Here is a 16,480-nt window from a genome sequence, read left to right as displayed (position 1 = left end):
AGAGGCAGATGATTGGCCTCCTGAGTCCACGTGACAAGATCAGCGGCCTTTTTTGACGAACCGAAGCGGAAGGCGGGGATGCGACGTGCTTGCGTGATCACGCTCACGCCGAGGGGGGTGGGGCTTCTTTTAAAATGGTTGTCGGTTCGGGCTGAGAGTTAGTCGGAAGCAACCATTTTAAAAGAAGCCGCCCCCTCCCCCAAATAAATCCTAGTTGGGGAAAATCACAAGCCCAAATCCGTTTATGATAACTGCGCTGCCACAGGTGGGCGGCCTGGAGTTACGCGATTTTGCGTAATGAAAGACCGACCAAGCAGAAAAGAGGAAAGTCCGTAACTGTCGCGTCGGTCTACGTACTTAGTGTAGGGAGGAAACAAGAGCGAGATGATGCGTAAAGAACGCACGTAGCGGCGTTAACGCGACGCTAAGGGCGGGAGGGCGCGGCGGGCAGCGGTCACGCATGCGCCCGAGTCGTGCCCGTGACGTTCAGAGGCTCGCTCGGCAACCAGAGGAACAGTTAGGAACCAATCGGCGGGCGGCGCCGCGGATGAGAGGCCAATCAACAGGCATTCTTGTTCCTCACCGCCGGCCATTAAGATCTGGCGCAGAGAGTGCGCACAGAGCCTGGGGGGTAGGGACGGGAAGGACTTCGGGGGGGCTGCCTTAGAAGCTGCTCGTCCCTAGCTTCAGGCGGAGAAGGGTGGCTGGGCTCTTGCCTCACGAGCGGGGCCCTGGCGAGCGGGTCGCCCCGGCGGTTGGTGACGTGTGATCCGCGGCCGTTGCTCCGGGCTGTGGCTCTCGAGCACCAACGTGAGTGGGACCGTGGCCAGCGTGTCGCAGCAGCGGTGACGTGTGGTCAGTGACAGGGCCCACGGACAGCGGGCGGTCGAGCGCAGGGCCAGCGTGTCGCACCAGCGGGGCTTTGGGCGCTCGAGGGCACGCGGGAGGGGGGCACCGGGCCGTTCTGTTGCACTAGCAGCCGGGCGTGTCGCCTGCTGGCTCCCGTTGGACCTGGGCCGCAACGCACAACCGTGAAGGGGCTCTCGAGCCATTGTGTGTGTGATTGTGTGACCGCCGGGCCCGGCGTGAGGACGGCTTGAGGCCTTTGAAGGCGTGAGCTAGGCGGCATCTCCCGTTGCCACCGTGCTGGTGGGGACGAGTGTGGAAGTGGTCTCGGCGTGTGGGGCTGCGTGGCGGTGACGTGTGATAGATGGCAGCGAGGACAGGTGTGAGGAGGATGTCAGGCCGTCGTGTTCCCTCAGCGTGTGATAGACGTCCGCTTCCACGGGGCCTGAGTAACGTGGTCTCCCCCGCTCCTGAGCCACGGCCACTGCGGCTGCCTTTCCTTGAGGCTGAGGTGAGTAGGGCCGTTTCTGCGGGGGTGGGGTGGGCGGGTCTGTTCTCTTGGGACAGGCCTTCAGCACTGCTGCTGAGGCACCCTGAAGTGCCTTGTCTGAGTGTGCCACCATGTTGTCTCCTAAATTCTGGAGTCATCCCAGAGGTCTGAAGCACCCAGCAGTGGGGCCTGGTGACTTTCAGTTCCATTTGCTTCCAGCGAGGCTTGGGATGTAGAACCCAGCAGTCCCAATCCCCAGTCTCCTGAGATCCCACTGCTCTCACTCCATCAAAGGAATTGAAACCAGGAGTTCTGAATTTCAATTACAGATCTTATTAGGCTGCTCAATCCCTAACCCCTTTCCAGGCCCCTCCCAATGAATACTGCCATTGATCTCTGTAGCCTCTTTATCATTTCTCAGTTTACCATGCTCTGAGCTAACCATTAGGTCTTATTTCTGCTAGAGCTGGAAATAAATGAATTGTGCTCTCCTGAACTAGACTGGTGTTATCATTAGAACTTCCTGCGCTTCCAGACCGGGAATAGAATCTGCCTTTCCATGCTCCTAGTCCCACCCTACAGTCCCCTTTCCTCCCCACAAAAAGTAGGCGTTTGCCAAGGGTCTGTACATGCTCCCAGGCTCACGCTTTTGTGGTGTACATGCACCAGGTCACCCAGCTCTTGGTTGTTTAGCATGTACTCCCCATGCTCCTGGCACAATTTGCTGCTGATAGCCCTTACTGACATCTAGGTATTCTGTTATTGCACTGTCACAATTTGCTGTCTCTATGCTTCCCTGTCTCCTGGTCTAAAGTGGCATATTCTGACTGAGGGGAAGAACTCCCATCACAATTTGCTGCCCCTTGACCAGGGGATGGGAAGAATAGAGTTAACCAATTGTGATGGCAGTGCCCCATCTGTCATAATTTGCTGTCAGCAAGGCAAACAAGAATCGCTTACTTTACATGTCAACATTTTAAAAAGTATCTAAACTTATTTTTAAAAACAGAATTAACACTTATTTTTGTGACTTTAGCTAAGTGTACATTAAAATTGAATTTCTCTATTATTATTTGTATTTTGATTGTATAATTGCAAGAAAACTTTTTAAAAGGTAAATATTTTGGTTATACAGTAGACACATTTTGTAAACATCACAACTATAATTGCACAAAGTTTGTATACGTTTCTTTTTTACTGCTCAGGATGTTTTCACTGGTTCCCTGTGGAAGGCAGAGCACATGTTGCCCACATCCTACAGGAGTCACACTGTGCCTTTCGGGGAAAAAAAGATGGAAAAAATGACTACACTAATTGTGCAAAATATAATTTCAATTAACTCAAAATTATAAAATATTTATTGAACTTCTGCTGTGATTTTTAACTTTCTAGTTACATATCAGTTAAAGTTTTTATTAATTTGGAATTATTACCACAATCCTGACCCTTATCCAGGTTATTCCATCTGCGCTATATGTAACTGCCTAGATACTGGGCCATAACTTCTGTTCTTGTGCAATGAACTATCCTATTCTGCAAAAAGAAAAGGAGTACTTGGGGCACCTTAGAGGCTAACCAATTTATTTGAGCATAAGCTTTCGTGAGCTACAGCTCACTTCATCGGATGCAACACAATGAAGTGAGCTGTAGCTCACGAAAGCTTATGCTCAAATAAATTGGTTAGCCTCTAAGGTGCCCCAAGTACTCCTTTTCTTTTTGCAAATACAGACTAACAGGCTGTTACTCTGAAACCTATCCTATTCTGTTTACCTACTTGCTCAAACATATGGCATGTGTTTCTAATACACTTCTGAGTTTCTTAGCATTATGCAATCTTTGTTTTCTTTCTTGCATATGACAGGGTTGCAGCAGTAGACTTTTGTGCTCTCTGCAAAATCAATATAATTTAATCAAATGATTTCCTAATTACGGAAACTATAAATAGAAATAGATTCATTAATAAATGTCACTTATTTCAAGAACTACAGTAATGATTTGCAAATATTTTCCTTTCAGGTGCGGGGGGTCATATTTAAATAATATTTGGTACCCTCATCTATTTCTCTTAAACTGTTAATTTGTAGATATAACTATATCCTACTGTATTTCAGTGCTCTTTTGGTTTCAACCATTTTTTATTTTTCACTAATTAAACACAATATTCATACAGAGAACCCAGTTTCTTTCATTAGGGTACCAAATTTGTGACACATTTTAGTACATTTATTAAAATAACTATGATGACATTCTATTCTTCCTATTTACCTTCCCGTATACTCTGACTTCACTAGGAATATATAACAAAGCTATACCTGATTTTTTCCATTCAGAGAATTGCTGTTTTTCTCCTGTATATACATAGGATATCTTGTGTGGCTTCCACATTAGTTCTACAATCTTATGCATTTTTAAAATAGAAAACTCATCATAACTAAGAAGTAGTCAAAATTTGACATTAACCACTTTTAGGATGGATGGTCTAACAGTGTGCCCAACGTCTAGTATCTTGTGTTCCACGATTTCTGTTTTCCAGAGTCACATAGTAGATTTTTCAGTTTCTCAGTGGAGGAAGAATCTGTACTTTAAAATGAATAGCCAATAGCTGACTTCATAATTGTATTTCATGCTTTCATAAAGTCACTCTCAATATTTAGTAATGGTTTACTTTTTTTATTTAATAAATGCTTGGAATCGGTACATGCGCACACATACGGTTTCATATTAAGGTATGCATATACCACCTGCCAGAGTCTTGGGCTATATTTGCTATTATTGCGCCATTGATAAGCCCTTCATACTCATGCTAAATATTAGTGTTTTGAGCCCAAGCTGAGCGAAACAGTCACATGCTCAATTCCTACCAATTCAGTGTCCACCCTTTTTAATAGTGAGCACAAATATGTGCTGTTTCCATTTTTATCTTTAGCTATCAGGAAATTAATCCGATCTTGTTGTTAAATCACATTTATTGAAAATAGCATCCCACTAATACTGCATGTTAACTATGAATATAAATATCATCTAAAAAGTCATCTCCTAACTCGCATGAGGTGTAGGGAGATGGGGTGAGACACTCCTCCCCACCCTACACAAACAAATCCCTTCCAGAACTTGGCTCACATGAGGGGGGCATGTATGGGAGGGCCTTAACCACCATAGATGGGCGGGGACTCCTAAGATCCTGATACAGACACAGTGGCCAGACACACCACTGGGGGGGCTCAGACCCCCTGGAAGGCAGGTCACCACATATTGCATGGGGGTGTCCACACCTCTCTAGATGGGCTGGACCCTCTAGATCAGTGTTTCTCAAACTTTTGTACTGGTGATCCCTTTCACATAGCAAGCCTCTGAGTGTGCTCGTCCTTATAAATTAAAACCACTTTTTAATATATTTAACACCATTATAAATGCTGGAGGCAAAGCGGGGTTTGGGGTGGAGGCTGACAGCTCGCGACCCCCCATGTAATAACCTTGCCGACCCCCTTTGGGGTCCTGACCCCCAGTTTGAGAACCCCTGCTCTAGATTGTGGCATGTACATGGGAAAGGAGAGGTGCCCTGTCTGCCTATTCTACCAGCCCCCAATAACTCCATGTCCCATCTTTCCAGTGTCCCTCCCCATCACCTAACCCTCTCAACCCCTCTCCTTCCCACCCAGTCCCATATATCCCCCTCCCTTGCTCTAAGACCACCACCCCCGTTCCCACCTACTCTTCCACCCCAGTCACGTTCCAGGGAGCAGTTGCATGTGTAATTTTTTCTCCTTTTTTTTAAAAAAGTTTCAGCACTTTCAGAATATTCTGCTGTACTTAGATTACATTTCCACAAAACCAAAACTCCCTTTGACAGAGGCAGATTGGAGCAAACTGTATCTCCTGCTTTTATTTAGGATTTCTGTCCTGGGCTGGATTTGCCAACAGGCTGTGGCTTAGGTTTGGTGATCATAACAGTCCCCCCTTGAGCCATTCAAGATGTGTGATGCAGAGGTCGTTTCCAGCTATCTTCTCTCTCTGTGCAGGCTCAGTATAATCCATGTGGCATGTTATCAAGCACTTTAAAGAGTGGTGCTCCTAACAGGAGAATTAAAGTTCTTGGCTGCTAATGTAATTTGATTTCCCCCAAAAGGATATAGTGTATGATACCATACACTCCATTGAGGTGGCTCTCAAACATTTGAGACCCTGGTGTGATGATCTCTGAGACCTGGTTTGATCTCTATCTGTGATCAAACATTCACTACCAGAACATGTGAATATTAAGAAAAGTGGGGAGGTGGGGGAGGAGCAGGTACTGTATCTCATGAACCCCTTGTTCAGATAGCCCCAAATTTAGGTCAGTGCCCAGGAGGCACAATTTCAAGCCAATCAAAGAAAGGAAAGGGAAACTAAAGAAGTTTTGATGCCAGCCTTAAAGTCATTTGATTTAAAAAACGAAACAAAACAAAACACTTGTGCAAATAAAAATTAAAAATTGCAAACTGCAAAATCACAGTAAAAACATATGAAGTGTTCTACTAGAAACAATGTGAGATGTGATTGTTAACCTCTAGCAACTATTAATATTTTCAGTTGCTTGCTATTAAAATATAAATTAAATAGTGCAATGGCATCTGTTTGCACAATGTTAATATAAATGAAGTGTAAGATAAGAGTAATAAAAACAATTTTAAAAAGTAAATAATGAAAAGGCAGGAAACAGCTTTGACAGTGGATTACAAGAAATGGAATCTGATTCAGGGACTGGAACAGTAGATAAGACAAATTAGTGAACTGCTCTGAGGCTTTATGCAGACATAGACAGACAGAAAAGGAATTCGTTAAAATACTAAAAGCATGTATAGGAATGCTGTTTGTGTTTCACTGTATTCAGTCTTCTTTAGCTGCTCAGTACATCGTTTCAGATAAGGAAGAGGTGCCTTTTCTAGGCATTGAGATGCTCTATGCCTTTAAAAACAGCCCTGGTAAGCGGACCGTGAGATACCCCTTTGCTAAGCAGTGTAAACAATAGTCTTCTTGCCACGCACAGCTTATTTTTGCAACCCACGCAGACAGCTCGCCCCACTTCTAGTAAACTCTCTATGTGTCTAGTTTCCCCCTTTTCCCCCCGTTGTCTGGCAGAGGCTCTTAACCCCGGCCCCTATTCCCTATGCCTGATTTTGCCCCTCTCCTTCGCCTGCCTCCACTAGCTGCATGATTTCCTTGGGCGTGCAGTCTGGATCCCTGCACTGCAGGTAAGATCCCACCTCTCCGATTTGTCCCGTCTCCTTGTAACGCGGCTGCGGGAACAGCAGGACGTTGTATAATCCTAGTTAGGGAAGCAGGCGGGCTTCAGGAGCAGATGTGCGTGAGCATGTTCACTGTCCACGAGCATGCTCAGTAGCGCAAAGCTGCACATTGCGCTGGGGAGTGATTGGGATACACTTAGCCGCCGCCTCCGGCATCTATCGATGTTCTCAGGGCTCCAGTCGCCATTTTAGGGGGAGAGCAAGGGAGGCAGAAAGACGGGCTGGTAGGTGCCGGGGCGGTGTGAACAACTCCTTTCCTACATGCCCTGCTGAGCTGAGCGGCTTACAGCTCTGCTTGCCTGCCGAAGGCCGTTTCCTCTAGCCCGCGGTCCCAAGGAAACGCTGGCAGTTCACTCTCGTTCCAGACAGTTTCTTCCCCCGCCCCTGAGTTTGCTTTCACCCCTCCCCGTTTATAACAATCGATTGTTCTTTGGGGCTGGAAATGGATGGATTGGGGGAGGGGTGGTGTGTTGGGTGCAGGGAGGTTATGGTTTTTCATCTGGTGGCTTCACTGAAAAACATACAATACACGTTTTGTTTTGCCTCTTGGCTTCCCTACAAATTGTGTGTGTTAACATTGTCCTTCACAACTGTGTGCCCATTTCCCCACACCTGCTTGAAAGAATTAAAGAAAGGTTACTGTCAGGAGGCAAACATTGCTAGCCAGTGTTGCTTTTCTCTCACCTTTGTAGCAGTCCTTAATCACAGTCTGAGTGCTGGTAACTGGTGGTCTGTCTCCTCTGTAGTTGCTACTGTCTGCAACAGCTTTCTGTTATCTCTTTTCATTTGTCCATCTAGTTTTGAATCTTAGCTGAAAATCTTTCTTTTACGTATACAATACCTTTTTAATTTAGTGTTGAAAGGTGTTAAGATATGTTCTGTTTGAAAAATTACACCATTGCAATGTAACTGTTTTGTAAGTATTTTTTTCTCTTGTTTCAGGCACCCGCAAGGCATTCCTTGCTCACAATGTATAGAACAAAAGTAAGCTTGAAAGATCGTCAGCAACTTTACAAACTGATTATTAGTCAATTGCTGTATGATGGATACATAAACATTGCCAATGGCCTGATAAATGAGATAAAACCACAATCAGTCTGCGCACCATCTGAACAACTGCTGCATCTGATTAAACTAGGTAAACTGTAATGCAGGATTCATGTACGTAAACTAGGAATTGCAGACTTTTTTGATGAAGTTCAGGTATGTAGGTCCTGACTCAGCACGGGCTGGATTTGATGACTTTTAGAGGTCCCTTCCAGCCCTACATCTCTGTGATTCTGTAGTGGACTCAGTGCAATCTAAAAGTAGATGTTCTCATTCACTTATATAACGATAACTACTAATGTTGCTGTACAGTTGTCATATTTATGCTTTGATAACAAAATACAAGTCTTTCAATAACTCTTTTCTAGGATCTACTTATTTATTTGTACTTTTTCAAATTATAATAGTGCCTATCCAATGCCCTGGATCCTCGACAGTCTTCTAAAAGTACATGGAATAAATGGGGCTATTAGATCTCCTAGATAAAATCAAATAATCCATAAATATAATAGAAACTAACTGACCCATCAAATCGCACATCAACACTAGTAGACCTACTCAAGACCAGTCTCCTCGCAGACAGGAGAAATGGTGGGCCTTGCATTGTGTCTTGAAGAGAAGTAAATAAACTGTTACAGATCTAGAAAGGAAATGGGTTTTAGAGTTCCAGGACCCTCACAGAGAATGCTCTGCCAGTCACTCCCTCTCTCTTATGAGGTTTCAGTTCAGTTGCCACATGTCACAGGGACTTTTTCATGTTGGGGGGGGGGGGAGGCTGAGGAGGCAGGTAGGTCCCAAGTTTTTCAGGGTATATAGTAATAGGTTTGTTACTGACACTGGTATTACGTGTCAGATGAGAATTCAGTTTTTTTATTGTCTGACAAATGTCTGGGTGATGGTGTAAGTCTAAACATATTTCTCTTTTAAGCAGGTGAATGCACTATGTATTGGAGGATGGAACTTAATAGGAAATCTCTGTTAAATGTTGTTTACTTTCTAAACAGGTGTAACTGAAGCAGTGTAGTCCAGTGGCTAGGATACTGGACTTGGACTCAGACCTGGGTTTTAGTCTCTGCTTTGTGACCTTGGTCAAGTCACTTCACCACTCTATACATCTGTGTTTTCTCAACCTTTTTGTTTCTCTTATATTTACATGATAAGGCCTTTGGGATAGGAACTGTCTCTTACTATGATAGACTCTTAGTGTGTGTAGTGCCTCTTAGCATGCATCATTGGGACTTCTGTATGCTACTGGAATATAAATAATAATAATGTGTGGTAGGGTAATTTTATTCACCAACAGATACCAACAAAATATTGTGGAAAGTCTTGTAACTGAGTTAGGCAGAAGAATACTAATGGAAAAGTTAGTGACATCTGCTAAAACCAAAAAGTATTGTGTCGCAGTGTGGTAGCTTAGCTTCAGAGTAAGCTTAGATCTGTCACTAGTCTGGTTTGTGTGTGTGTGTTGCAGTATTAGTGTTGGAGGCACTTTATTGTTAAAGTGACAGAGACTAAAAGTATCCTGTTTACTGAAAATACTCCTGATTTTTCCATGGAGCAGAAATAATTTTATACTGGGGAGAAAATTTTTATACTGGCAAAAAACTGTGCTGCAAAATTTACTACCAAATGAGTAAAATTATTTAACGACTATTTAAAGCATTGTAAGCTGTAACAGTCCTCAAGGGCTAGGAAATCACAACAAAGGATCAAACTGCCTTCTTATATTATTTTGTGTAACGTCTTGATTTGAATCTCGGCATGTCAACTAGCTTTTCTTTGGCTCAGACAAAACTAATGACAGTAACTACAAGGAGCTCTGAAATGCAGCATTTAACTTTACACGTTTCAGTGTTAAGGTAATTGAGGTCTTAGTATAGCTATCTTTCATCATGATCTCTTTGAAAATCTACTTGAATAATGTAATAGCAGGGTGCATAGCAAATTGAAATAGTGTTTCACACATCTCTGAGAGTATAAATATAGTAAGCTTTAGATCTATCTAAACTAGGAAAATTAGTATCTCTAATTTACTACTGATGGTAACAGCAAGCATTTTCAACACCATGTCATCCAACACTACTCTGAACAGGGTTAGATGACATAGACGAGGAACACCATTTACCTCTGTTCAGACTAGAGTTAATGATGTGGTTAAAATGTTGAGCTTGTACCTGCTTAAGCTGCAACGTCCACTAAGAGAAGAAGGTGTTAAATATGAGATATAAGTGTATGGAGGAATAATGGTTCTCATTATTCTTACTTGAATTACTATAGTACCTAGGAGCTCTAGTCATGGACCAGGGACCTTTACTGGCACTGCTTCATTGTGGTGATTATGGTAGCCATAATCTTTTTTCTTGGGTATTCTTTACTGAGCTGCAAAGGAAAAAGTTCTGTAAATAGCTGTCCTTTTTAAAAAAATATTTTTTTTCTATGCAGGCATTACTATTTCCTGTGAAAGCTGGCTGTAGATACAATCGTGGCTATTCTAAGCAGTTACTAGTATACTTATGAAGACTTCGTCAACCTTTTTGTGGAGAAAGTAAATATATTTAATCTCTCATCCTTCAGGAATGGAGAACGATGACAGCGCAGTTCAGTATGCAATTGGACGCTCCGATACAGTAGCACCAGGAACAGGGATTGACTTAGAATTTGATGCAGATGTCCAGACTATGTCCCCCGAGGCTTCTGAATATGAGACCTGTTACGTCACATCTCATAAAGGACCATGTCGCGTAGCTACATATAGCAGAGATGGGCAGTTAATAGCTACAGGATCTGCTGATGCCTCAATAAAAATTCTTGATACAGAGAGAATGTTGGCAAAAAGTGCTATGCCCATCGAGGTAAAGTATCACATGAATCATGATCAGTCAGTGAATGATAAAAATGCTACATCCATTTAATAGCATTTGTTCTGCCTCTGATAGCATACTTAAGGAAAAGTACCTTTTTGTTGTTGTCTGGAATCTGCATACAGCTAGTGGTAGTGCACAGTCTTAAGAATGTTGCCGGAAACAAAATAAGTGCAACATTTGTTTTAGTAGTATTGTGAGTTAGAGCAAGGGGCTAACACTCAGGACCACTGAGTGTTATTTTTTTCTGCTGTCGACTCCATTTTGACTTTGGGCAAATCACTAACCTCTGTCAGTTTCTGTTTGCTTCTCTGTAAAAGAAGAATATTGTATACTTATCATGGGGGTGTTAATGACCAATATTTGCAAAGAACTTTGAGATTATCATTCTAAGTATATGCATAGATTTTCATCAAAAAATACAATCTTTGTTTGGAAGATGAGGCAGGCATTGATGCATGTTTAGAACTCACTTTTTCTCTTCTACCAGGAGATCCCACGTGTTTTTTGTACCTATCTTTTAAATGCCCCAGAGTAATAACACAAGAGTTGGATAGTGGTTTATGGTTCGTTCTTTGTAAGAAGGAAACACTCTCCATTGACTTGTTTTAAATGTTTTCTATAGGTCATGATGAATGAGACAGCACAGCAGAACATGGAAAATCATCCTGTTATTCGGACGCTATATGATCATGTGGATGAGGTTACATGTTTAGCTTTCCATCCAACAGAACAGATCCTGGCATCTGGTTCAAGGGACTATACGCTTAAATTGTTTGACTATTCAAAACCTTCTGCCAAAAGAGCCTTCAAGTATATCCAGGTTAGAGGTTATAGTCTTTTTAAAAAAAAAAAAAAGTTTGAGGTCTACAACTACCATGATAGCAATTAGCTAATTTGTGTCTGCATGCAGAAATAGCTAGATACACAGGAGTATGCTATTATCCAATTTGCAGATACTCTTGTGATGATTATGCATACAAATTAGGTACATAAAATGTCCACTCTTCTCTCTCTCTCTGTCCACCGGGGAAACCTGAATCTGTTAGGAGTGGTGTTTCTGGCATTTCCTTTATGAATAGTATTGAAGTTCTATGGATTTCTTTTTGGTTGTTGAGGGGAAAATTTGCTCCTCTCTCCCCCTTGCCCCATGAATTGGCTTTGAAAATTGATATAGGACTTAGAGCAGTGTTTCTCAAATGCGGCCACCAGGGGCTTTCCTTGTGGCCACAGCCCTCTGGGCAGTCATGGGGGGGCGCAAAGCATCAGCCCCTCCTCCGAGGCGATCAGTAGTGGTTGGGCCCTGCCCTCCTCTGGAGACACACAAAACAGATTTCAGAGGAACAGCCGTGTTAGTCTGTATTCGCAAAAAGAAAAGGAGTACTTGTGGCACCTTAGAGACTAACCAATTTATTTGAGCGAGCTGTAGCTCATACACAAAACAGAGGAGCAGGCAGCCAGTGATTGTCTCACCTTCCCCGGAGGCAGTGTCGTTGGGCTCCAGTCATGGGGCTTAAAGCTTTGTTCTCTGGCCGCGTGGTTGTGGTGGGCTCTGTCCCTGAACTCATCATCCCTCTCCCTACCCACCTCCCCATCCAGGGCTTAGTGTGTCCCCAGGTTTGCCGGGACTGAGTAAGTCTGCTGTGAAAAATGATGTTTAAGTCTGCTGTGAAAAGTGCTAACAAACACTCTCTAGCAAGTCTGTCTTTTTTTCTTGTTGTTTCTTTTGCTTTTTGGGATAAAAAAAAAAGTTCAAAGCACCTTATTTGTGTTTCTGTTCTGTTTAGGTCCAGTAAAGAATAGAGACAACTGTACATTATTTTTAATATTGAGTCTGCAAAAAAATGCTTCATAAATAAATTACAGTGATTTGGACATGTATAGAGTTGGGGGCCGCACTTTGAGGCCAACAAAAAATTTGTTGTGAGAACTCCTTCAAGTGTAATCCTGATCGATCTAAATATGTTACTGCAATATAGTGGAGAGGGGAATGGTGTTCTCCAATTTATATCCTGCCCTAAACCCTATACTAATTAAGAATTGAACTTACTTTTTTTTTTAAAGATGAAAATATCCTAGAACTTCAGACTTGTGAATCCACCAGGATTTTCTCTCTGCAAATAGGTTCTTTATATTAATATTGATTTATATATTTCTCATCACACAGGAAGCAGAAATGTTACGCTCCATCTCTTTTCATCCTTCTGGTGACTTCATACTTGTTGGTACCCAGCACCCTACCTTACGGCTTTATGATATCAATACATTCCAGTGTTTTGTGTCTTGCAATCCTCAAGATCAACACACCGATGCTATATGTTCAGTAAACTATAATGCAAGTGCTAACATGTATGTGACGGGAAGCAAGGATGGATGCATCAAATTATGGGATGGTGTTTCAAATCGATGTATCACTACTTTTGAGAAGGCACATGATGGGGCTGAAGTCTGTTCTGCCATCTTTTCCAAAAATTCAAAGTACATCCTGTCAAGTGGAAAAGATTCTGTAGCTAAACTATGGGAGATATCCACAGGTCGAACGCTGGTCAAATATACAGGTATGTGGCAAAAATTGTTCATGCAGTAATCAACTAGTGATGGGAATGATATTGGATGCAGCACAAAATTTTTAAGTGCTTAGTCCAGTGTCTGATGCGCTCAGTTAAGTATGTGAAAGATTTTTTCAGAATTTACTCATAAGATCATGATAGCCTTGTGCTGTTGAACAGTAACCTCTAAAGTTAATTGGAAGTTTTCTTCTGTGAAGATGAAATTCTAGGATTCCCCACTTTTTTTCTTTTCTTGGTCACAGGTAACAGATATGTCACTTCATTCCATTCTTGACTGTCTTTAGGTGTTGGTCACTATCTTACACTAATATAAGTGGATTTGGATAGCTTTCTATCATTACTTCATTTGTTCAGATGATGTATTACTATTCTGCTGTCTGGTTTGCTGGCTGTTAGCTGTCTGTTAAGGGAAAGCATCATCATATACAACTCCCTTGAGTTACTCCAGAAAGGAAAACAAAATTAGACCTATCAAGATATATATTTTTGGCAAGAAGTTGCTGACTGGTGGCTCCTTTCAGTCTTCCCTAACCTCCACAGGAGATTTTGTTACTGTGAAATTGATTCCAGAGATATTAGGGCAGTTTGATCTGCCAAAACCAGAAACTTACACTTTGATTCAATCTGCAAAAGAGCTCAGTATAATTTAACAGTGATCTTGTTGCTCAAAGTATAAACTGGTAGTATTTTTAACCAGCAGGGTGCAGCATAGCCTCCATAAACAACCACAAAATGTTTGTAAAGTGCAGCCACTTTACTTGATTGTTTCTCTTATTTAATCAAATCAAGTCTGTGTATGCCATAGTATATGTGAAACATTTTTATAAGAAAGTTTAATGCTAAACTTCTACAGTGGGAGCAATGGCCTAGCTAGATAATGGTTTCAATATTATTTATAGATATTGATAATGAGAACTTGCACTTCCCTCTGTTAGCTGTGCTCTTTCCAGTTTTAGTTACCAATTGCTACGTGCTAAGTTTCTCACCAATGCTACTGGAGGGAGAAGTGGTGTTGGAGCATTGTGCTCATGCCCTGTGTTCTATGAAGGTCTTTTGATTTGGTTGACTGATTCAGTTAGGAAGGAAGGGCTTCAGGTATTCTCTATACTTCTATGAAATGGTGTGTGAATACTTACAGTAGTATGGAATTCTTTCACAGGTAAACCTCGTTTGTTGGAATGTATATAGATTTTCTTTCTTCAAGATAGTTTTTGAAGGATGAACCCTCACATTGTGGTGGTATTGACTAGTACAATGTGGAATTGCGTATTTTAAAAAAATAAACAAACACAAACAAAAAACCCTTTTATTTCCAAGCACCTCTTTGAACTTTCCTATATAGAGGCTGAAATATGGCAAAGTATTGTGCCCAGTGCCATTTATCTCTCTTTCACCCCTACCCCCCCCACCAAAAAAACACCTACTGTAACGAATTCATTGAAAGTCACTTGTAGTTGTAAGTGATTGCGCTGATGTATTTTTTAAGTGTGGGAAAAAAATGAATAATTTATCAAATTTTATTAGCAAAAACACATCTAGACTGTCTGACGCCAATACTGATAGTTGTGACTTCTGCATAGGTACTACGTAGGGAGATGTAACATAATGAATTTTCTCTATAAATAAGCATACACTTTCATTGAGCATCTGAATTTAATGCTTCTGCACATGAGGGACTAATACTGTTGGTTTTGAGTCAGGTAAAGAGTGGGTAGGTGCTGTGTAAGCTTGGACAGATCACGAGACGTTCAGCGTCCCTATTAAAATACTCCTTGAGTAGAAATTGCCCACCATGGTAAATATTCATCATAAATAAATAGTTTCTTCCTTATTCCCAAACTCATCTCGTATTCCTTAAGTCAGGATTTGATGTAACTGCCCAGAAAGATTTAAAAAATAATATGAAGTTGTGCCTTCATTTCACAGTTCTTTCTGCAGTCCTCTGGCTTCTGATGGTCCAGTAGTGGTTTCAGCAAGTTTTGATGAACTTTAGTGATCTGATTCTCAAATCTGAGCTGTGTTCAGCATCTAATACTAATCTTTTTATTACATTACACAGAGGTGTGCATGCGTGTGTTGCTTCATATATATATATAAATGCACAATTTGCAAGAGCATTTTCCCTATCGTAATTGTCATTCTTCAGGCCTGTGACTATTGCTGCTTCCCTTAGTGCTACTGAGGTTTTAGCAAATAGCCTTTCTGCAGTGAGGGTGAGAGGAGAAATGTTAGAGCACAGTTTTGTCAAAGAACCCTTCTAATTGTTAATTGGTGAACACAAAGCTGGCCCTTGTTGATGGTCGTTAGCAAGTAATATCTAAAAGAGACTCCTTATGCTTTTGACAATCTGCCCCCTAAGCAAGGCTACTGTAGGTTACATGTTTTACTTGCACCTTTAATGAGTATCATGTCCCTGCTATTATAGGAGCTGGTTTGAGTGGACGACAAGTACACAGAACACAGGCAGTCTTTAACCACACAGAGGACTATGTGTTACTGCCTGATGAAAGGACCATAAGTCTCTGCTGCTGGGACTCAAGAACTGCAGAACGGCGAAATCTTCTGTCATTGGGACATAACAGCATTGTCCGGTGTATTGTTCATTCTCCTACCAATCCTGGTTTCATGACATGCAGTGATGACTACAGAGCTCGATTTTGGTACCGAAGGTCAACCACAGACTAAAGACAGTTTCATAAAACAGTGATTATCTAGATTAATTACCATCTTCTATTAAGTGTACTGCCAACAGATGCCTAAATAAGAGCCATGCTATGTCTGTATTTAACTTTGTCAAACATGGTGGGAAAAGATGAAAGTACTGAGATTGAGTTTTCCCTCACTCACTGACCTTATTGGTGTGTATGGCATCAATTGTGTAAGTAGTCAACCATTATCCTTGAATACAATGAATCCTTCCTGCAGGGATAGTTTTAAACTTGCTCTTACATGTCTAAATTTTCAAAATGTTAGTAATTTAAGTGAATCTTGCTCAATCTGTATAGAATTTCTCCATTACGTCTGTGCAAACCTATTAAAGTTTGTTGTTTTTTTTTAAAGAATGGATTACACAAATTCTCAGCAGAACTTGGCCAGATATTTTAAAGAAGCTTTAAGTTGTATTTCAGTTCTGATTCATGCACTGTGCAGTGAAAGCTCTGGTTTTGTATCTTTTTATTCATTTAAAAAAAAAAAAAATTGGCCAAGTGGCTCTCCAGCTCTGAGCCAGAATTTTGTGCCATAAGAATTTGAACATCCATTTTTAAATGGTTTAGATGAATTCAACAAATGATGTTTTAGTTCTGATATTAAAGCTCAGACTTGAAATCTGGTGGCTGACCTTCATTTGAATTTCTCTTAACTAACTGCTGTAACTGT

At 41.7% G+C, this 16,480-nt stretch overlaps 1 protein-coding gene across 2 annotated transcripts; it reads left to right on the top strand.

The window, feature by feature from the left end:
- Positions 1 to 436: 436 nt before the first annotated feature.
- Positions 437 to 16,433, top strand: CSTF1 (cleavage stimulation factor subunit 1). 2 transcript variants are annotated; one of them, XM_048820713.2, is made up of 6 exons: positions 437 to 1,357; positions 7,564 to 7,759; positions 10,246 to 10,523; positions 11,158 to 11,355; positions 12,700 to 13,090; positions 15,528 to 16,433. In XM_048820713.2, the coding sequence occupies exons 1-6, from the start codon at positions 1,211 to 1,213 to the stop codon at positions 15,785 to 15,787; spliced, it is 1,470 nt and encodes a 489-aa protein (XP_048676670.1). In that variant the 5' UTR covers positions 437 to 1,210; the 3' UTR covers positions 15,788 to 16,433. The 2 variants fall into 2 exon arrangements, with proteins under 2 accessions (XP_048676670.1, XP_048676671.1); XM_048820714.2 differs by lacking the exon at positions 437 to 1,357 and adding an exon at positions 6,023 to 6,845.
- Positions 16,434 to 16,480: the final 47 nt, after the last annotated feature.

This window comes from Caretta caretta, chromosome 13, assembly GCF_965140235.1.
Source record: "Caretta caretta isolate rCarCar2 chromosome 13, rCarCar1.hap1, whole genome shotgun sequence".
In the NCBI taxonomy this organism is placed as follows: Eukaryota; Metazoa; Chordata; order Testudines; family Cheloniidae; genus Caretta; species Caretta caretta.
The sequence above is the reverse complement of the archived record's forward strand: the minus strand, read 5'-3'. Positions and strand labels throughout refer to the sequence as shown.